Source organism: Ceratotherium simum, chromosome 19, assembly GCF_057802395.1.
Source record: "Ceratotherium simum simum isolate JZ-2026a chromosome 19, ASM5780239v1, whole genome shotgun sequence".
In the NCBI taxonomy this organism is placed as follows: domain Eukaryota; kingdom Metazoa; phylum Chordata; class Mammalia; order Perissodactyla; family Rhinocerotidae; genus Ceratotherium; species Ceratotherium simum.
This window is the reverse complement of record NC_141918.1, coordinates 54,525,649-54,544,524: the sequence shown is the minus strand read 5'-3', so window position 1 is coordinate 54,544,524 and position 18,876 is coordinate 54,525,649. Positions and strand designations below refer to the sequence as shown.

The following is an 18,876-nucleotide window of genomic DNA, read 5'->3' as shown; positions in this document are numbered from 1 at the left end:
CCAGTTACCTAAGCCAGAAACTTCAGTACCTTTAAAACATTTTTATAATTTTAAAATACATTTAAACTTACAGAAAAATTGAAAGAATATTACAAAGAACTTCTAGATATCTAGACAGATAGATAGGAGACACACGTGCATACAAACACGAACTTATCTATATTTATTTCTGTATGTGTTTACGTGTACACTGAACACTGTGAGTTCAAAGGGACAAAGCCGATTCCAATCCACTACTACCAGGGTCATTCCGGAATTCCTCCTTTCCTTATTTGTAACTCCCTTCTCTGTTAGGAGAAACTTGGCTCCCATTAGCCTCAATATGTTTATTTCCTCTCCTCTTTCATATAAACTTCACGGCCCTGACATGCTTGCCACCTCTTCACTTGGCAAGAAGGGGAAGGAGCCAGTCATCATTTTTTTGTTCCTTCCTATCACTCACTGCTCCATCCAAGCAATCAAATCACCAAGCCCTGACATTCCTACCTCCCAAAAATCTCTTGAATTGGTGCACTTCTCTCCACTCTGACTGCTCCTACTCTTGCCTATACCACCATCATCTCTTACATGGATTACAACAGCATCTTACCTGATATTCTTGGATCTATATTTGCTTTCTTCCTACCCATTTTTTCACGCTGCAGCCAGTTACCCTTCTGAAATTAAAATGTGATCATTTTACTCCATGAAAAACCCTTCAATGGTACCTTGTTGACCTCACAATACTGAGTCTCTTCATAACTTGCTTATCTCTCTTATCCTACTTCCTCTGAAAGCCCCCAGCCTCACTCTTGACCTTTCATTCAGCCATGCTGAGTTTATTTCGGTCCTTGGATTATGCCAAGCTTTCTTTTAATGAGCACTATACTCCACCATTCTCTACCCAGAAGCCCTTCCCAACCTGGACAACTCTACACATTCTTTAGGTCTTTACTTAAATGTCACTCCTGCTATGAAACAGGCCCTAACAATCTCCCCATCCCCCAACTACACCTCTGCAAGCTATTGTAAAGGTCCAGGCAAGAGATGATAATAGGTGTACATCTCATTCAGTCCGATAGACTGGGGAATGTGTAATGAACATAATACCTGCTTGAGAATGAGCAGAGTTATAACCTCTCTTCGAAAAAATGGGTACTTATGTCACAGTTGTGAGGACAGATGAAAAGTAGGTAAAACACCCAAAATGCACAGCTCCTGGGAGGAGCTCAATATATGTCATCTATTACTCATTCCACAAATGTTTATGAAGTACCAACTATTTGATAGATACTATGGTAGATGCTGGGGCTAGAAAAATTAAAATACGATGCAAACAATTAAAATATAATGTGTAGAATGTGTCCAAAGCATAATACCATATATATAGCAGGAGTGTTTGGAGGAGATCCTCAACCTGGTTAAGGTTCAGAGGATGGACAACATTAGGGCTGAGACATGCAGAAGCAGGAGTTCACAAGCAGGGATCTTCAGGGAGAGGGGATAATGTTTGCAAGATCTGGGGCACGAAAGAGTATGGTTTGTTTTGCATGGTACCTAATTCAATACTGTCGAAGCACAAAATTTAAAGGAGGCAATGAGAGACGAAACTAGTCAGGAGGTGGAGTGTGTTGCATCCCAAGCAAAGTAACTGGATTTTCTCCTACAGATCATCTTCCAAGAGTTTTCAGAAGCAGAGTGGCATTATGGGATTTCCATTTTTAGTGAGGTCATTTTAGTGAGGTCGTAGCAGCATGGAGCATAGAATTCCGGAGTCAAAACTGGAGTCAGGGGCCCCCGTGGCACAGAGGTTAACTTCACACCCTCTGCTTCAGGGGGTTCACAGGTTCGGATCCCTGGCGCACATACAAAATGTAGGAAGAGTGGCAAAGCTGTTAGCTCAGCGACAATCTTCCTGGAGCAAAAACACCAAAACTGGAGTCAGGCGACTGGCAGAGGCCGTTCTCAGATGACCGCAGTGAGGAGGAAGAAGGCTGGCGTCGGGCGGTGTGCGTTAGGCTGGATCAGCCATACCCGGGGGTGTTATAAAGGGAGGAGGGACACGGTTGGGTGTGGGAGGCACTGCGGCCGCTCTCCAGCGGTCTAACTGGAACCCCAGGAGGGGGCGGTGGCTGACACCGAGACAGACATCCAGAGAGGGGAGTCGGTCTGGAGGGGAGAGTCGGGCGGGAGGCACTGGGCGGGAGGCACTGGGCGGGCAGCATTCCTCCTGCCTTCCCAGGGCTCTGCAGATGCTGCAAGCTTCGGCAGCTTGGTGACGCCGCCGGGAACGCGCCCCAGGCTGTGCGCGTGCCGGTGGGGGGCAGGTGACAGCGCGCGACAGCGGCGGACCGCCCGGGGGGGAGGCCTGGAAGTTTCCGCGCCCGGTGACTCAGCGCCGCGGGGCAGGACCAGACGGGGCGGGGGCGGGGGACGTGACGTCGTCCGCGTTCTGCTCCACGCCCGGCGCGGTGACGGCGCCGGGGCCGCTTCTCTCCCCACCCCGTCTGTGGCCCAGCTCTCCAGGCCCCGCGCTTAGAGGACAGTTCGCTTCGCGGGCGCGATCGCGATCGCGGGGGTACCGGTCTGTTCCACAACGCCTCCCCGCCCCGCTCGGCCCTCGTGTTTCCCCGCACCCGCTACGGCTCTCAGGCGCCGAGCGCTTTCTTAGGCTCTGCGCCCCTGCCCATTCCCGCGCTCCCCTCCACGGCTGCGGCCTAGCGCTCTCCGCCCGGGCGCGAGCCCGCAGTCTGAGGGCACGCGGTTGGGCGGGCGCGCGCGCCGTCTGCGCAGGCGCTCCAAGGCAGCCGCCCAGGGCCGAGGCGTAGGCGGTGCGGGGGCGGGGCCGCGGCCGGGGCCGGGTTGTCATGGGAACGGCGGCGCAGGCCGGCGCTGACGTCACGGCGGCGCGCTGCCCGCACTGCGGCAGCCGGCCGGCCCTCAGAGCCCGGGCGCTGGCGGCGGGCAAGCTGCGCGCCCCTCGCTCCCGGCCCGCGCGCTGGCGGGGCGCCGTTCGCTCCCCGGCGTCGGCCTCTGCGCGCTCCTCTCCGTGAGTACGCGGGCGCGGGGGGCGCGGGCCCTCGGCCGCCCGGCCCTGGGGGGCGGCGGCGGCGGCGGCGCGGGGGCTGCGGGGTCCGCGTCCGGGCCCGCTGGCCCTGAGGGGACGGCCGTGGCTCCGGAGAGACCCTGCCCGCGCCGTCCGGAAGCGGCGTTGGGGTCTGTGATTCCGGCTGCGCGCTCGGGTCGGACGCGGCCGGAGTGCGGCTGTGTCCTCCGAGGGCGGCCTGGTGCGCGTCTGGGGAGGGGCGCTCGCGGGTCCGCGTATAAGAAGACAGGCCGATGACGGCAGCGGGCCGTTGCCATATGTACGCGTGAAATAGGACAAACGTAGAGCGTTCGGGAGCGCCGCCGGCTTGTGCTGCGCGTGGGCGCCGCTGCCCGCGGCTGCGGCCCCGCCCCACCCCCGGGAGAGGATGCTGACGCCCGTCCCCTGCGGCGGCGGGACCAGTCGGCTGGGGCTTGGGGGGTGGTCACCGTGAGGACGCGGGCGTTTAAGGAAAGGTCTGAGAGAAATCTAAATACCAGGCGGGTTTTTAAACCGTGTCTGCTTGTGGCGACCGTCGTTGACTGTGGGTTGAGTCATGAGCACGGGGATTTCTTTGGCCGCTCTTCCCGGGCCGTGAAGCGCCGTCGAGGAGTGACTGCTCCGGCCGCGCGGCCTTCTCGCCCCCGATCTCTGGGTTCCTGGCTGACTCGCGGCTGGAGAAGAAGGGAACTGGGACGAAGCGCGATGCAGTGGTTTTCCTCTTGGGTGTCTCGGAGTAGCCCCTGTGAAGGTCTGTGAGGGGAAAGCGGGAAAGAAACGGCGCACAGAGGCTCAGGAACGTCATGTTCAGTCTGACCTTAGTTTTTGACAGTAACGTTGGTAATCAGATGTCGGTGGTTAATTCTGTAACGTCGTTGCTGTAGTAGACGTTACCATTTGCAGGTGATCATTTCTGCCATGTACTTGCTATGTTGTTAAGTAATCTTAGTGTTTATCAATTCAAGTGTGCGTTGAACTGCTAAATAATAGTCAATGATGTAAATACGTAATTTACTTAATGGTGTATTTTATGTGTTATGTAATTGATTCTTTTTAATGCTGTAAGAATGGACATAAAGTAATAAAGCACCTACCCTGCGCCAGCCACTGTGCTGATCACTTTGCTTTTCAGTATTTCTTTTTCTTCTTACAATGAAGTAGGTGCCACTTTAATTTCCCAGGCAAAACAAAACAAAAGAAAACGAGCCTTAGTGGCTTGTCCAAGGCCGCACATTCAGTGAGTGGCAAAACAAGAGCTTAAGCCTGAGTCTTTTTTTTTTTTTTTTTTTTTGGTGAGGAAGACCAGCCCTGAGCCAACATCGGATGTCAATCCTCCTCTTTTTGCGAGGAAGACTGGCTCTGGGCTAACATCCGTCCCCATCTTCCTCCACTTTATATGGGACGCCGCCACAGCATGGCTTGACAATAGGACACCCCCAGGATCCAAACCTGAGAATTCCAGGCCACCGAAGCGGAGCCCGTGCACTTGACCCCTACGCCACCAGGCCAGTCCCAAGCCTGAGTCTTTTTGACCCTAGAACCATTATTACTGCCCCTACCGCCTCCCCCTTTTTAAATAAGAATATAGATGAAGAGAGTGCAGGCCTGGCCCTGCAGAACGCTGGCAGTTTGGTGGGAGTCACAGAACATTTTACCAGGGTGAAAACGCAGGGCTGAGGTAGAGGGAGGTATGAAGGAGCACCGAGACTTCTTGAACTGCCCCTCAAGGGTAGAGTGCTCCCCAGAGAAGGTGCTGTTTGCATTTAGTGTCCAAGGATAGTGAGCAGTTTGTTAGAGGGACGGGGAGGAAGGGCATGTCTCAGGAGAGAGACGTGTAGTGGTACAGAGGCAAGAGAGCGTTGGGCGCATCTGAGGGTCTGCAAGAGATGTCACGAGGCTGGAGCGCAGAATGTGTGTGGAAGTGTGGCCAGAGAAGGGGAGGTGACAAGGCAAGGGGTCATTTCAGAAGTAGCCAGGGACCAGCGGTGAGGACTTCATGTTTTTTCCAGTGGGTGATTGGGAGCTGGTGAAGGGTGTTAACCAAAGAAATGATACCATCACGTTTGTATTTTAGAAAATTACTCTGGTTGCAGTGTAGAGGTTAATTTATTTTTTAAAAGGGTAGGGGGATGGAGGCATGGAAACAGTCTTAAAACGAACAACAAAATCCTTCCATAGTCTTTTTGTCTCTCAAAGCTACTATCTCCTGTCACTGCCTTTGGGGGTGGGAAGCACAGTGGAAGCAGAATTGTAGAAGGAATGTTTCTTCTCCAGGTCTCACCTTCCGTGCATTCCTCCACCTGTGGCTGCCAGGTTTCTGCCCCCCATAAACAGCTTTGCACACGTGACTTCCTGATTGCAGATCCAGTGGATACTTCACAATTTGCAGCAACTTTTGATACCACGTAGAGTAGACCACTTCTTTCTTTCTTTCTTTCTTTCTTATTTTTGGTGAGGAAGATCAGCTCTGAGCTAACATCTGATGCCAGTCTTCCTGTTTTTATGGAGGAAGACTGGCCCTGGGCTAACATCCGTGCCCATCTTCCTCTGCTTTATATGGGACCCCGCCACAGCATGGCCTGACAGCTGTGCATTGGTGCGCACCTGGGATCCAAACCTGTAAACCCTCAGGCCACCCACGCAGAGCGCATGCACTTAACTGCTATGCCACCAGGCTGGCCCCCACTTCTTAAAAATCTTTTTCCCTTGGTTTCTATGACACTTCTCTTTCTCAGTTTTTCACCTGTCTCTCCGGTGTCTTTTTACTTTATTTTGTGGGCTCCCAGCATGCTGTCTTTGGTGCTTTTTTTTTTGCAGCCATCACATGTATAAATGATGCCTAATTCTTCACCCTAGATCTCCTTGCTGGATTACTATATTCTGTTGCCTACCAAGCATAATCTGATTATAGTATATATATTGTATAATTATATATTTATATATTATATGATATATATATTTTTTCATGCAGTAGTAATGGCCATCATTTTTGAAGGGCTTGCCATGACCTAGGCATTGTGCTATTTTACTTGCATATTTATTATTTAATCTTTAAAAAAACCTTGTGAGTGATTTACTATTATTATTCTCTTGAAAGACTAGGATAGCTTGAGTGTTTCCATAAGAAGTATCTGTTACAGTTGTAGCTAATGTTTGTTGATTGATGCTTGTTCTCTCTAAGGCACTGTTCTCAGTCATTGAACCCTTACAACAACCCTTTGAGTAGGCGCTGTTAGACTGATTGTACAGGTGAGGAAACAAATTGCCTCAGGTCACACAAGTAACCATAGGAGACTAATTCCAGGACTTGGGTTTTAAAGTACTCCACTTGTCCTATACTGCACTATATTCCAATTAATGATAAACTTCTGATTATTCTAGTTCCAGAAACATGACAGTCATCCTTGACTCTTTGCCCTGCCTCTTCAGTAGTTTTTATTTAATCTAAAATGTCTGAAATGTCATAAATTTTCTGCTCAAGAGAAAAGAAGACAGGTTAAGCTGAATATGAGTAAACCTTTTCTTGCTGATTCATAGTCATGACATAGTTCAACTGTTTTCCTGTATGTTGAATGACCATGGAATACTGTAAATATTAAATCCCTATTTGCTTTATATTTTTTCTCCTTGTGTGCTGTCAGATTTCAGTTACTGGTGCTGTCATTGCACTTGCCTTTGCATCCTCTCTCTTTTCTAATTTGGGGTGGATTGGAAGGTAGATGACCAGGTTTGTTAGATCTACATCTACTAGAAAGAGTAAACACGGGCTCCTATAGTAAAGTATAGGAATTTTTGCTATGTGGATTTAGTGACGTCTATTTTGTCTGTGTACCGGATAGTTGTCACATAAGTTAACTCACATAATTAGGTGTACTTGTATAATCATTCTTTTACGCATTTCTTCTCAGACTACTCTGTCCAGAGTATTCCTAATACCAGAGGAATATGAGTGTGGATCCCTAGGGATCTGGAGCATTAAGTGATAATTACTGAGCCAAATCAAATTATGTTTTTTTTTTTTTTAGTAGTCTTCAGTTTTATTCTTTTTTTTTTTTTAATTTTATTTATTTATTTATTTTCCCCCCAAAGCCGCAGTAGATAGTTGTATGTCATAGTTGCACATCCTTCTAGTTGCTGTATGTGGGACACGGCCTCAGCGTGGCCAGAGAAGCGGTGCGTTGGTGCTCGCCCGGGATCTGAACCCGGGCTGCCAGCAGCGGAGCGCATGCACTTAACCGCTAAGCCACGGGGCCGGCCCTTCAGTTTTATTCTTAAAAACGTATGCATATTGTGTTCTAATGCAGGAATTAATAAGTTTTGGACACACCTCCAATTCTTAAATAAAATTGGCAATTCAGGAATATATATACTGAATTTATCCATGATTTTGATACACAATGATATACACCTAGGAATTTATTTGAGAAAAATGGTATGAATGCTTGTGTTAACTTTCTCTATTGTAGCACCATTTTCAGTGGTGGGTACAGAGGTATTTAAATTCATTATCTGTGAGTATGCTCCCCACAAGCATACTTTACTAATAGCATATTTTACTATATAGTATGCTCTTGGGAAAGTCAGTCTTGAGGTGGAGTTTGGTTTCTTCAAAGTGTATTGAAATGCTCATTGTTTACTTAAAACATTTTGAAAAGTGTATTAACATACCAAGTTAGATGTTTACTGCCTTTCAAAATTTTTTAAAATTGTTTATTTCAAATATATAAATATTTTATTCAAATATGGTCCAGTTTGCTTCACTTTATTTTGGACTCTAAACTGAGTCAAATGTCTTCAAGTCATTTGCATAAGATTTTGATAAGAGAACTTAGGTTTATTGTTATAAACCTGATGAGGTAGTGGACAAACAATGACATAATCTTGCGTGAAGAATATTTTATAGTTTTTACTTGGAAATTCCATATTACAAATAAATCCTCTTTGTTTTACTAGGATACTGATTGAGTCAGTGCTTTACATTACAACTCAATGCTCTCCATAAAGCTGAGATATGCCCATTGGTAAGACTTTTATGAAATTTATGTATGCAATACATATTATTTATTTATTTATTGTAAAGTTTGGATTATTTTACGGGTTTTTTTTAACTGATTAATGAATAAAGTAGATGTCATCAACCAAATATTATATTTAGAGGTATGTAATAGTTTGATATTCAGTTTTCTATTTAATGTTGGTGATTGAGGTTAGTATGCAATGGATGGCAGTTTGAGACTCAGCTGGACAAGGTAAGTAGTAATTACAACATATGATTAGTTTTTATTCTTTGTCATCAAAATGGATATTTTACTTTGGAGCAGGCATTGGCAAACTTTCCTCAAGGACAGGCTAGTAAATATTTTAGACTTGGTCTCTGCTACAACTATTCACCTCTGCCATTGAAGCACAAAAGCAGCCGTAACAATTCTTAACCAAATGGGCATGGCTTGTTTCAGTACAACTTTATTTACAAAAACAGGTGACTGGCAGAGGAGCTTGAAGAAGGGCAGTATGGCTAGAATGTAGGGATCTAAGGGGATATTTGTCTTGATTTGAAACTGTATAGGTAGGCAGGCCAGGAAGTGAAAACTCTGTAGGGTGTGTGAAGGTCTTGTTTTATCTTGTCCTAAGTGAACCGGGAGACTCACAGGGTCTTTTTTTTTTTTTTTTAATAATTTTATTTATCTGTATTTTTCCCCCAAAGCCCCAGTAGATAGTTGCATGTCATAGCTGCACATCCTTCTAGTTGCTGTATGTGGGACGCGGCCTCAGCATGGCCGGAGAAGCGGTGCGTTGGTGCGCGCCTGGGATCCGAACCCAGGCCGCCAGCAGCAGAGTGCGCGCACCCAACCGCTAAGCCGCGGGGCCGGCCCTCACAGGGTCTTAAAGCAAGGGAATAACATGATCTGATTTATGTTTTAAAGGAAAAAACAACAACTTTCAACATTTAGTGTTTGTTGAATGCTGATTATTGACTATGCAAGTGTTAGCCATTTTTTGTATAAATTGATCTGATTTTACAGATAAGGAAGATAGATGTTAAGTAACTTGTTTAGGGCCACATAACTAACAGTGGTAGATGTGCTACTCTGCATCGTAAGCAAAAAGTTAACTTAGTCAGGGGAACTTTTAGAAGGAGTAGCCCAGAAGGTAAGAGGGATACAGGTGAGTGTGGTGTCACCAAATCCAAAAGAAAAGTTTTTCAAGAAGGAAGGATTGGTCAGTTGTTCTAATATAGCTGTAGAACTCATGCAGGTATTTACAAGACTGTGTCCTTTAACATAATTAGAATGCAGATATGTGTTATAATAGAGTTGTGTAGAAAATGACATGAGTCTTTATCATTTGTAGTGGAGAGTGAAGCCAAAGTAAAAACCAAAGTTCGCTTTGAGGAATTGCTTAAGACTCACAGTGATCTAATACGCGAAAGAAAAAAACTGAAGGAAAAAATTGGCAAATCTGGAGAAAAACTCTCAGTGAGTAATTGATCATTTGGTAATGGTGACTTATATATCTGCATAAAATTATGACTTTCGCATTAAAACTCTAAGGAACTTTGGAAAGTAAAAACAGTAAATTTATGTTATGGTCAATAACACATGATAAAATAAAGTTTACATTAGAATCATCATTATTCTTGGAGTATTGAGTTCTGTCTTGAGTGCTGTCCTACAAGAATAGCATAGACAGACTGGTGAGAGTGACTAGGGATAGTGGGGAAACTCAAAACTAGCCATATTACACATTTTTGAAGAAAATCAAGATTTTTAACCCAGAATTGTGAAGAATTTAGGATGTAATATCTTACTTCAGATATCCAGTGGCTTGTCTTTATTTAGACTTAATCGTGTGATTCTACCCAGCAGAACCCACAGAAATTAATGGAACTGTAAGGCAATAATTATCCTTTTTGTACTTGAGGTGTACTTTTAAATGATAGAATTTTTGGCAGCACAGTTCAAGGGATTAAAAATACAGAATTCAAAGTAATACTAAATAGATCAGCAATTAACTACAACCTGATGCCCAGGGTATTTTGAAGAGTCTGTAATAGTATCCATAATTAATGCACTATTCACTCTTCAAACCTGTCTCACGATTTCAGTTGCACCTTTCACTCCTTTGATTGTAATCTCTTGTATCCACACACACAGAAACACACACACACACACACAAATAACTTCATGGTTATTTGGTATGTAATATTTCTTTGGCAGGAGTTTTATGATGAGTTACATACACCCTACATTTTACTTGTAGCAAATTTTACCCCATTCTGTATTTTGTTGTAGGACCTCTTCATTTTAATATTCTATCTGGCAGCCATCAGTGTAAGTATATATTCTCAAGTGAAGCAAAAATAAGTACTGACGTTGGCCGGAATTTAGCTGTACACATGTGAGGGGTTCATAGTACACCAGAGTACTACTGCACACCAATTAGAACTCCTGACAGAATGGGACAGATTAGGTTCGCCATGGCAGATGCTGCCCTAAAATAGAATATGCTTCTTCTGCTGTTACTGGTGCACATTATGGTTGGGAGTAGTGGCATTTGGAGGATGGAACATTGCATATTGTATATGCCCTCCGTTTGGGTAAGGTGGTGTAAATTGGACAAAAGCAGAAGGAACCCTGGAAACAATTGTCTGCAGGATATTTTTATGGACTCATTTAGTCAAAGTAGAACCTTATCTTTTCTCTCACTGTCAGAACTAGGCTTTGTGAGTATGAACAAGATGCAATTTAGGCCAAGACTGCTAAATTAAATGGATAACCAGGAGATGGGCAGAAGACATGTTCACTTACCTAAGGTCCAGTATAGATGTTGAGGACACCGTAGTATGAGGTGACTAAGCATGATCTACCCAGCCTCTCTTGGCCAACATCAGGCCATTCAAGATGTCTTTCATTCAGAAATAAGTACGCTAGGAAAAAATATTTAGAAAGATTTTTCAGCTCAAAAGAAGGGACTATTCCTGGAGGACTTAGAGGAAAACAAGATATTTCTGAAATGATTTACTTTAGGAACTAGAGGAGGAATACCTGCTTTTATTTACTAGATAACTGAGTGCTTTCTGTCTTTCAAGCACTATTCTAAACACTTTTTGTATATTCACTCATTTTTAATACAAACAACAACATTGTGAGGTCATATCTCCATTTATAGATGAGGAAACTGGTTCACAGAGAGATTGAATAACTTACCCAAAGTTACATAGTGATAGAACCAGGATTCAAATTTGACAGTCTGACTGCAGAATCTATTCTCTTATCCACAACCCAGTAGGACCTCTTTTTTAATAAGGTATGAAGACATAGGACCTCTTCAGAACAAGAACAAGGAATCCCCTCTACAGAACAGGCTGAGATTGAAAAGGAAGCAGGCTGAAATAAGAAAATTAAGGAAAAAGCCATAAGAGAATTCATAATAATGGCAGCTTCATCTTATTGTTTTTTTAACTATGTATCAGGCACTAGGATAAGAATTTTACAAATACTGTTTCTAATTCTCATGTTAATCATGAAATGTAGATATTGCAGCTCTTATTTTGCACATGAGAAATTTTATAAACATCTGAACAGAAACCACTTAACAAAGATGTTAAGTGGTTTGCCAGGACCATATAGCCAGAAATAGAGTAAGTGGGGTTTAAAACCACAGTCTCTCCATGTTCTTTCTTCAGTTGCTTCCTTAAAACTATATCTCAGGCCTAAAACAGTAGAATTGATTCCATGGAAAAATCTAATCATTGATGTGGAAGACAAATTTGAGGCATTCTTCCATGAGAAGAAGTGGCTAAACTAAAATGAAAGAAGTAATAATGAGGACATATAGAAATACTTGACCTACAAATAAGTGTTTCCAGACAGTAATATGGAGCAGAAACAATAAGAAGAGCATGATGAAGAAACCTTCCTGAGATTAAAAACAAGATCTAAGAGGAGATGAGTCCATCAGACATTCCGGGTAAAATTTATGAGATGAGAACTATACTAGAAACTTCCTAATTTCAAGAGAAAAATAAATTTTGTGAACATCTAAACGTCTAGTGCATTTCAGAATTCTCTCAAAAAACACTAAATCCAAAAGACAGTGGAGCTGTATCTGTACAATATTGAGGGGAAAATTGTGTCTCAAGGAATCTGGTCACCTAGGTTGTCAGGCACTTATGAGGGCAATAGTGAACATATGAGTTAGCAGAGAATTACTACCAGCGTTCCCTCCCTGAACAAAACCCATAGTACTATTGAAAATGTGTGAGTTCAATATGTAGTACCATTTCCAGAGACATGAATCAAAATTAAGAATTTAAGAATAGAGAATTTATGATCTGAAAATATATCTGGATGAGCCTTGGAACTAGTTAAATATATAGAACTCTCTCAATTATTATTTATGCCAAAAATAATTACTGAAGATTTATATTAGATATGTATATATGGTAATATGAGAAACAGATCGTTCTCAAAGGTTGGGCAAAGCTTCCTAGTTTACAAAGAAAGAAAATGTCCTGTAACTATTACTCTTTACCTATAGTGTAGACAGAAGTTATTTCATCCTGGAGTTTGACATAAGTAAAACAAATAATATGTCATATGTAAAATTATTAAACTTTCAAAGTCAACAAAGGTCAGTAAAAACCAAGTGAAATAGGATTTTTTTTAAAAAAGGAACAAAAGTAATGAAATAAAAAATTTAAATAAGAATAAATTGTTAGTAATGACAATAAATGTAAATGGTTTAAGCTTCCTATTTTAAAAAGCAGATTCTAAAATAGATGTTTAAAATATCAGGTCTTCTGCTTGCAACAGTCACTCATTAGACAAAATGACATAAAGTTTGAAAATAAGTTTGCAAAAATGTAGACAGAGGGTTCTAAAAATAAACTTAGAGTTGTCTCAATTATGAATGTATATTGAAAGAACAAAAAAACCTAAATAAAATAAGAACAAATTGAATGTAATCTTATGTTAAAAGAATACCCTGTCTCAGTCAAATAGCATTTCTCCATAAGAACTCAAGAATAGCTTAATAATTGGGTATCAGTCAATATCAACGTCAATACAAATAAGTTGAATAAAAACCATATGATCATATAAAAATACGGGGGAAAAGCCATCATATTTTACTTAGAAAGAGGACATTAATTATTTAAAAAAAAATTTTGCTATTCATGTAAGTGACAATTATATACCCTCTGAAGTACATACGTGACATTTTGCATATGACTTCAGCGGTTTCCCTGGCCCCCTTTGAGAAGGGAGAGTATTCCATGAATAGACACCTCACCTATAGGTACTTTAAAATCAGGGCCCATAAGGGAAGATGTCTTTTCACCATAACTAATATTCTTGAAGTTTTAGTAAATATAATAAGATATGAATCATAAATAATGATACCAAGCTTTTCTTTGACTAATATTTGTCTATATGTACTACACGCCAGGCAGTATGCTAAGTGCTTTACATGTGTTAAATCACCTAATTCTCACAAGAATCCTATAAAATCAGTATAGGTTGGAGAACGGAGGCGCAGAGGTTAAGAAACTTACCCCAGATTGTACACTAATAAGTAGTGAATCTAGGTCCTTCTGACTCCAGAGCTTGTGTTCACGACAGCTGCGCGGTACTGCCTCCCTGTTATGCCAGTGTGTAGTGTGGCCAGATATATGACTCTTAGTGAGGAGAACAAGTGCTCATTATTGATAGTGGTACAGGATAAAATCCTTGTAAGCGTGAGTTATGAACAGATTTTTCAGGGTACAAAAGCATGAAGCATAAAAGAAAAAAGGGATAAATTGGGCTTTGTGAAAATTAAAAACATTGCCAAGAAAATGCAACTGCCAAGATAAGCTATAGGTTGAGAGAAGATGTTTGCAAAACACTATCTGATAAAGTGTATTTAGAACATTTTAAGAACTCTTAGAACTCAGTGATGTGAAAATAAACAACCCAATGAAAATGGGCAAAAGATTTCAACACAATCAAAGAAGAGGTACAGATATCGAATAAGCACGTGTAAATGTTCTCAATGTCATTAGTAGTTAGGGAAATGCAATTTAAAACAATAATGAGATACCATTACACACCTATTAGAATAGCTAAAGAATGAAAATTGACAATGCTAAGTGCTGACAAGGATGTTAAGTAACTGGAACCCTAATACATTTGGGAGTGCAAAATGGTACAGCCACTTTGGGAAGCAGTTTGGCAGTTATTTAAAAAGTTAAACATTTACTTGCCACATGGCACAGCAATTCCACTTATGAGTATTTACTCATGAGAAATGAAAACATGTAACAGTGCAAAACTGGAAATAATTCAAATGTCCATTAATTGGTGTGTGGAGAAATAAAATGTAGTATTTATCCATGCAGTGGAACACTGCTCAGCAATAAAAAGCAATAAACTACCATAAATGCAACAACATGGATGAATCCTAAAGTTTTATGCTGAGTGAAGGAAACCAGACACAAAAGCCTATAGACTGTATGATTTCATTTATATGAAATTCTAGACAAGATGAAATTATAGTGACAGAAAGCAGATCAGTGGTTGAGTGGAGCCAGGGCATGGAGTGGTAGGGGTTGACTTTGTAAAAGAACATGAGGGGTGATAGAAATGTTTAATGTCATGAGTATGGTGGTGGTCACACGTCTGTAAACATTTCGCAAAATTCATTTAATTATACACTTAAAATTGGTGAATTTTATTGTATATAAGTTATATCTCAATGAAGCTGATTTTAAAAACAGACAAACTAAAGCAAAAACCTGCACTTGATCTTAGCCAAAAGGCCGAGAAGAGATAAAAGCAAAAACCTAAATGATGCACAGAAGATAAAGATAAAAGGATGAGCAGAGATATACTAGAACATGAACATATGTATTCAAGACACTTCGAAATTCAGTCATAACCTAATCATTAGGTTATTACTTAATGATAAACATGAAATATTAAATTCCATAAAATCTTTTCTTTTACTATACTACAACAAAACTAGAAATTAACAACAAAAGTTTAAAATTTATAAACTGCTTGGAAATTTAAAAAGTATCCCATAAAGCATAAAGCAAGAAAAAGAAAATCAAAACCACAAAAACAAGATATTTAAAAAGTAATGCAGGGTCACTACAGTGCTGTGGAATGTATGAGATGCTACCACAGACACTCTGGGAATTATACTTATTGTAGTAGTTTTAAAAGATTAATTGAATAAGACAAACATAAATAACAAATATAGAGTCATATTATAAAATTTAAAATGATGTTATTAGTACAAAGGTTGACAGATAATGGTAGAGAGTAAATAAGAAACTGAGCCTCATCTGATTAGCTTTCCCAGGGTTTCATTTTTAAAATCTTTTCTTCTAAACCATAATTCTTCTAAGTTTTTGTTATCTTTTTCCAACTATTTCTTTCGGGAGTGTCCTCACATTTTATATATATTGCCACTACATTTCTGATGCTCACTGAGAAAATAGAAAAATTTGCATGTGTCAAAATTTGCATTTTAACATAATGGAAATTCAGGGTTATTAGGTATGATATATTCAGAGAGAGAAGTCAAAAATAAGTTTCTGAGGAGATTAGCAATGATTTTCCTTGTGTGGGGCAACTAGAGTTGAGCTTTGGGTCTTCTTTTTCTCTTTAAGTGTTTTCTGTAGTTTTCATACTGTTTTAAGTTAAGCATGTATTGCTTCTAGAAACAGAACATGTGAAAGTAAACTTATTTTTTTTAAAGAGAAATTATTTTTATTAGATTTGTTTTTAGGGAAGATAATTTGAGGATATGGCTTCATAATTTATCCTTGAAGAATAGATAGAATTTAGAAATATCTTTTAGGGAAGCAAAAAAGTCTTCGAGATGGTAAAATGTTGGATATACATTGGGATACTAGGGGTTTTTTTTTTTTTAGCCTTTTTTCATCTTTTTACATATATTAGATATATTCTAACTACTTGTAAACATGCCGATTTTCAAAAATTGAACTTCAGTCTTCATTGGTAAGCTCATCCTTTTCTGGGAGAATTTTTCATTTTGACGTTGGCTTCCGTCTTCTAGCACTTTGCTTTTGTCCATTCTGTTTTTGATACATCACTTAAGCTTTATTTTTCTCACTCAAAATTTTAATTCTAACTTCTGCAGGTGCTTTTTTTAATCCAATATGCTTTTGAATTTTTTTATTAATAAAACTTATTTTAAATTTTATTTTGTTTGTGCTCTCGTTATCCTTCATTGTTATTGGGTTTGGTGGCTTTTCCTTCATTGTGCTACTATCCTTCAGTGTTTGTTAGTTTTTAGTTGTCTAGTTAACTTTCTATTTGAGAATGTCTTCTCCTGCCTGTTGGTTGCTTTCAACCTAGTCTCCTTCTGCTGGTGGTGAGGGTTGAACTTACCTGAAGCATGCTGCCATCTTTCTCTAAACCCAGTGCTTCATCTTTCTCTAAACACAGCTGCTTTATCCTTTGAGTGCTGCCCTTTCGCTAAACACACCTGCTCTGTGCTGAGTGCTGCCCTCTCTCTCTAGACACACCTGCTCTATCCTCTGAGTGCTGCCATCTCTCTCTAAACCCAGCTGCTTTATCATCTGAGTGCTGCCATCTCTCTCTAAACCCAGCTGCTCTATCCTGAGTGCTGCCCTCTCTGTGTATACCCAGCTGCTCTATCCTGAGTGCTGCCCTCTCTGTCTATACCCAGCTGCTCTATCCTCCGAGTGAAAGTTACCACCTAATGCAAAGGGAGGTAGGGGACAGAGCTGTCCTTCACAACTCCTCAATTGGCCATCCTCAAGCTGTTCCCCTCCTTCTTCTTGTATTACTTGACTCTGAGCTTATGGCTTATCCAGAATCACCCTTTTCTCTGCAGATGTCTTTTCCTATGGTCTGTGGTTTTCCCTGTTATTTTCTTAATAGATTTAATCTTGCCTTTTTTTTATCTTTGAGGAATTTCTCAAAATATTTATTTTATTACTTGTAACACTCCTTTTTGATTTCTAGCCTTTTTTTCCTATTAAAAATATCTCTCATTTTAAGTAATTTTGTTTAGAGAAAGAGGTACAGGCATTTGCTTAGTCTGTCTTGAGATTTATCTTGGTAATATCTAATACTTGGCAGCATTTTCAGTGATACATTTGGACTAGTTGTAGGGTAATCCTAGAGCTATAGACTTTTGGTTTTAGAATGTAATGATGAAGCCTGATAAATGACCTGTGCGTGTTTTCCACTGGGTGACCTGAAATGGTTTAACTCAGTGGCTCCTTTAGCAATTTCTCAAATATTTCTTAGAGTCTGGATCATTCTGTCAAAGGGGAAAATAACATTTGAGTTTTGAGCAATTAATTCACTTCTCAAAAGTCATTAAGTACGTTTTCCCATATTAATTAATTCATTAATTAATTAACTCATTTAATCTGAAGTTATTTTCAGAGATTACTAATCTAATGCTGGGAGAGTAAACTAAGAAAGTGCTCATCAGATGCTCTTGAATGGTATCACTGTGTTCAAGTAAAAAATGAAATAACCTTCCCAGTATTACACACTGCTGAACACTAATCATTGTACTTTATCTTTATATAACTAAGCTCTGCTTAGCTGAAACTTTGTTATTGCATCTTCTTTTCCTAGCTTGACACTGTTAGAAGCAATCTTCAGAAAAGTACAGAAACTAAAAGTGGTGATATAAGTGCTACTAACACTAATGATACAGAGAAGAGCATGCGAGTCACTAAAAACAAACTAAGGAATCCACAGTCAACAACTGAAAATCCAGAGGATGATGTTAGTGTAGAGGAAGACAAGCAAGAAAAGGCAAATAAAAAGGTTCTAAAAGCAGTGCTCCAGGTGACTGCACAAGAAATGGAACTGGAAACTCCTGAGAAGAAGGTGGATTCTGCACATCAGAAAGCAGGAGCAAAGTCACAGCCAGCTGTCACTCATCAGAAAAGCGAGAAGGCAGATGAGGAAGAGGAACTGATGCAGGTGTACCAGCTCCAAGTAGCTGAAGAGATGGCAAAGGAGATTAAGAAGAAAATAAGAAAGAAACTCAAAGAACAGTTGACTTACTTTCCCTCAGATACTTCATTGCATGATGACAAATTGAGCAGTGAAAAAAGAAAAAAGAAAAAAAAGAAAGTCCCAATCCTGTCTAAAGCTGAAACAAGGTACTTTACATTGGTAAATGTAAAATGTCCTCTTAAAAAAATCACTCAGCTTTTGGGTGATATCTGTAGTTTCACAACAAAAATTCTTAGTCTTTCTTTTGGACACATTGCCAGCACAATAATAACAGCTAACCTTTACTTAGCACCTTAGTATGTGCTAAATGCTTTATAAGAGTTAACTCATTTTTTCCTTATAACAACTCTATGAGGAATAGTAATATTATCATATGTTTTGCAGATGAGGAAACTGAAGGGTTTAAGTCACAGAACCATGGGGAAGTTGAGCCAGAACCTTGGCAGTCTTGCTCCAGAGAGCAAGACTCTTACCCCCTCACTGGTATCTGCTTATGAAGTAATAGAAACCTGATTACTCGCCCTTTTTTGACTTACACATGCCTGTTTTGATATATGGATATAGCATTTTTCCATTATTATACAAATAACATTTGCTCACTGTAGAACATACAGATACGAAGAAGAGAATAAAAATCAACCATCCAAAGATAATCACTATTAGCAATTTGGTATTCTTCTAAGTCTTTTTCTATACATGTGCTTAGACACATATGCTTACATATACAATGTGAGCTTTTGTGAGTATTTTCATATTTATATGTCTGTTCTTGGGGAAAACAAGATAAAAAAT

General features: G+C 40.6%; 1 protein-coding gene across 23 annotated transcripts in view; it reads left to right on the top strand.

Annotated features, from left to right (window-relative positions):
* The first annotated feature begins 2,926 nt into the window (after nucleotides 1-2,926).
* The window catches only part of AHI1 (Abelson helper integration site 1), a 182,915-nt gene continuing 166,965 nt past the window's right edge, over nucleotides 2,927-18,876 (top strand). For 7 of the 23 annotated variants that reach the window (XR_015555277.1, XR_015555278.1, XR_015555276.1 and 4 more), the window contains exons 1-4: nucleotides 3,097-6,313; nucleotides 8,018-8,085; nucleotides 9,416-9,540; nucleotides 17,695-18,230. Coding sequence is in view for 20 of the 23 variants with exons in the window: in XM_087444148.1 (XP_087300274.1) it covers nucleotides 8,076-8,085; nucleotides 9,416-9,540; nucleotides 17,695-18,230 (671 nt within the window). In the remaining 3 variants the exon portion in view is untranslated. Of the gene's footprint in view, nucleotides 3,029-3,093; nucleotides 6,314-8,017; nucleotides 8,086-9,415; nucleotides 9,541-17,694; nucleotides 18,231-18,876 lie in introns of those variants that run through there. The other 16 variants (XM_087444156.1, XM_087444155.1, XM_087444154.1 and 13 more) reach the window with 8 other exon arrangements.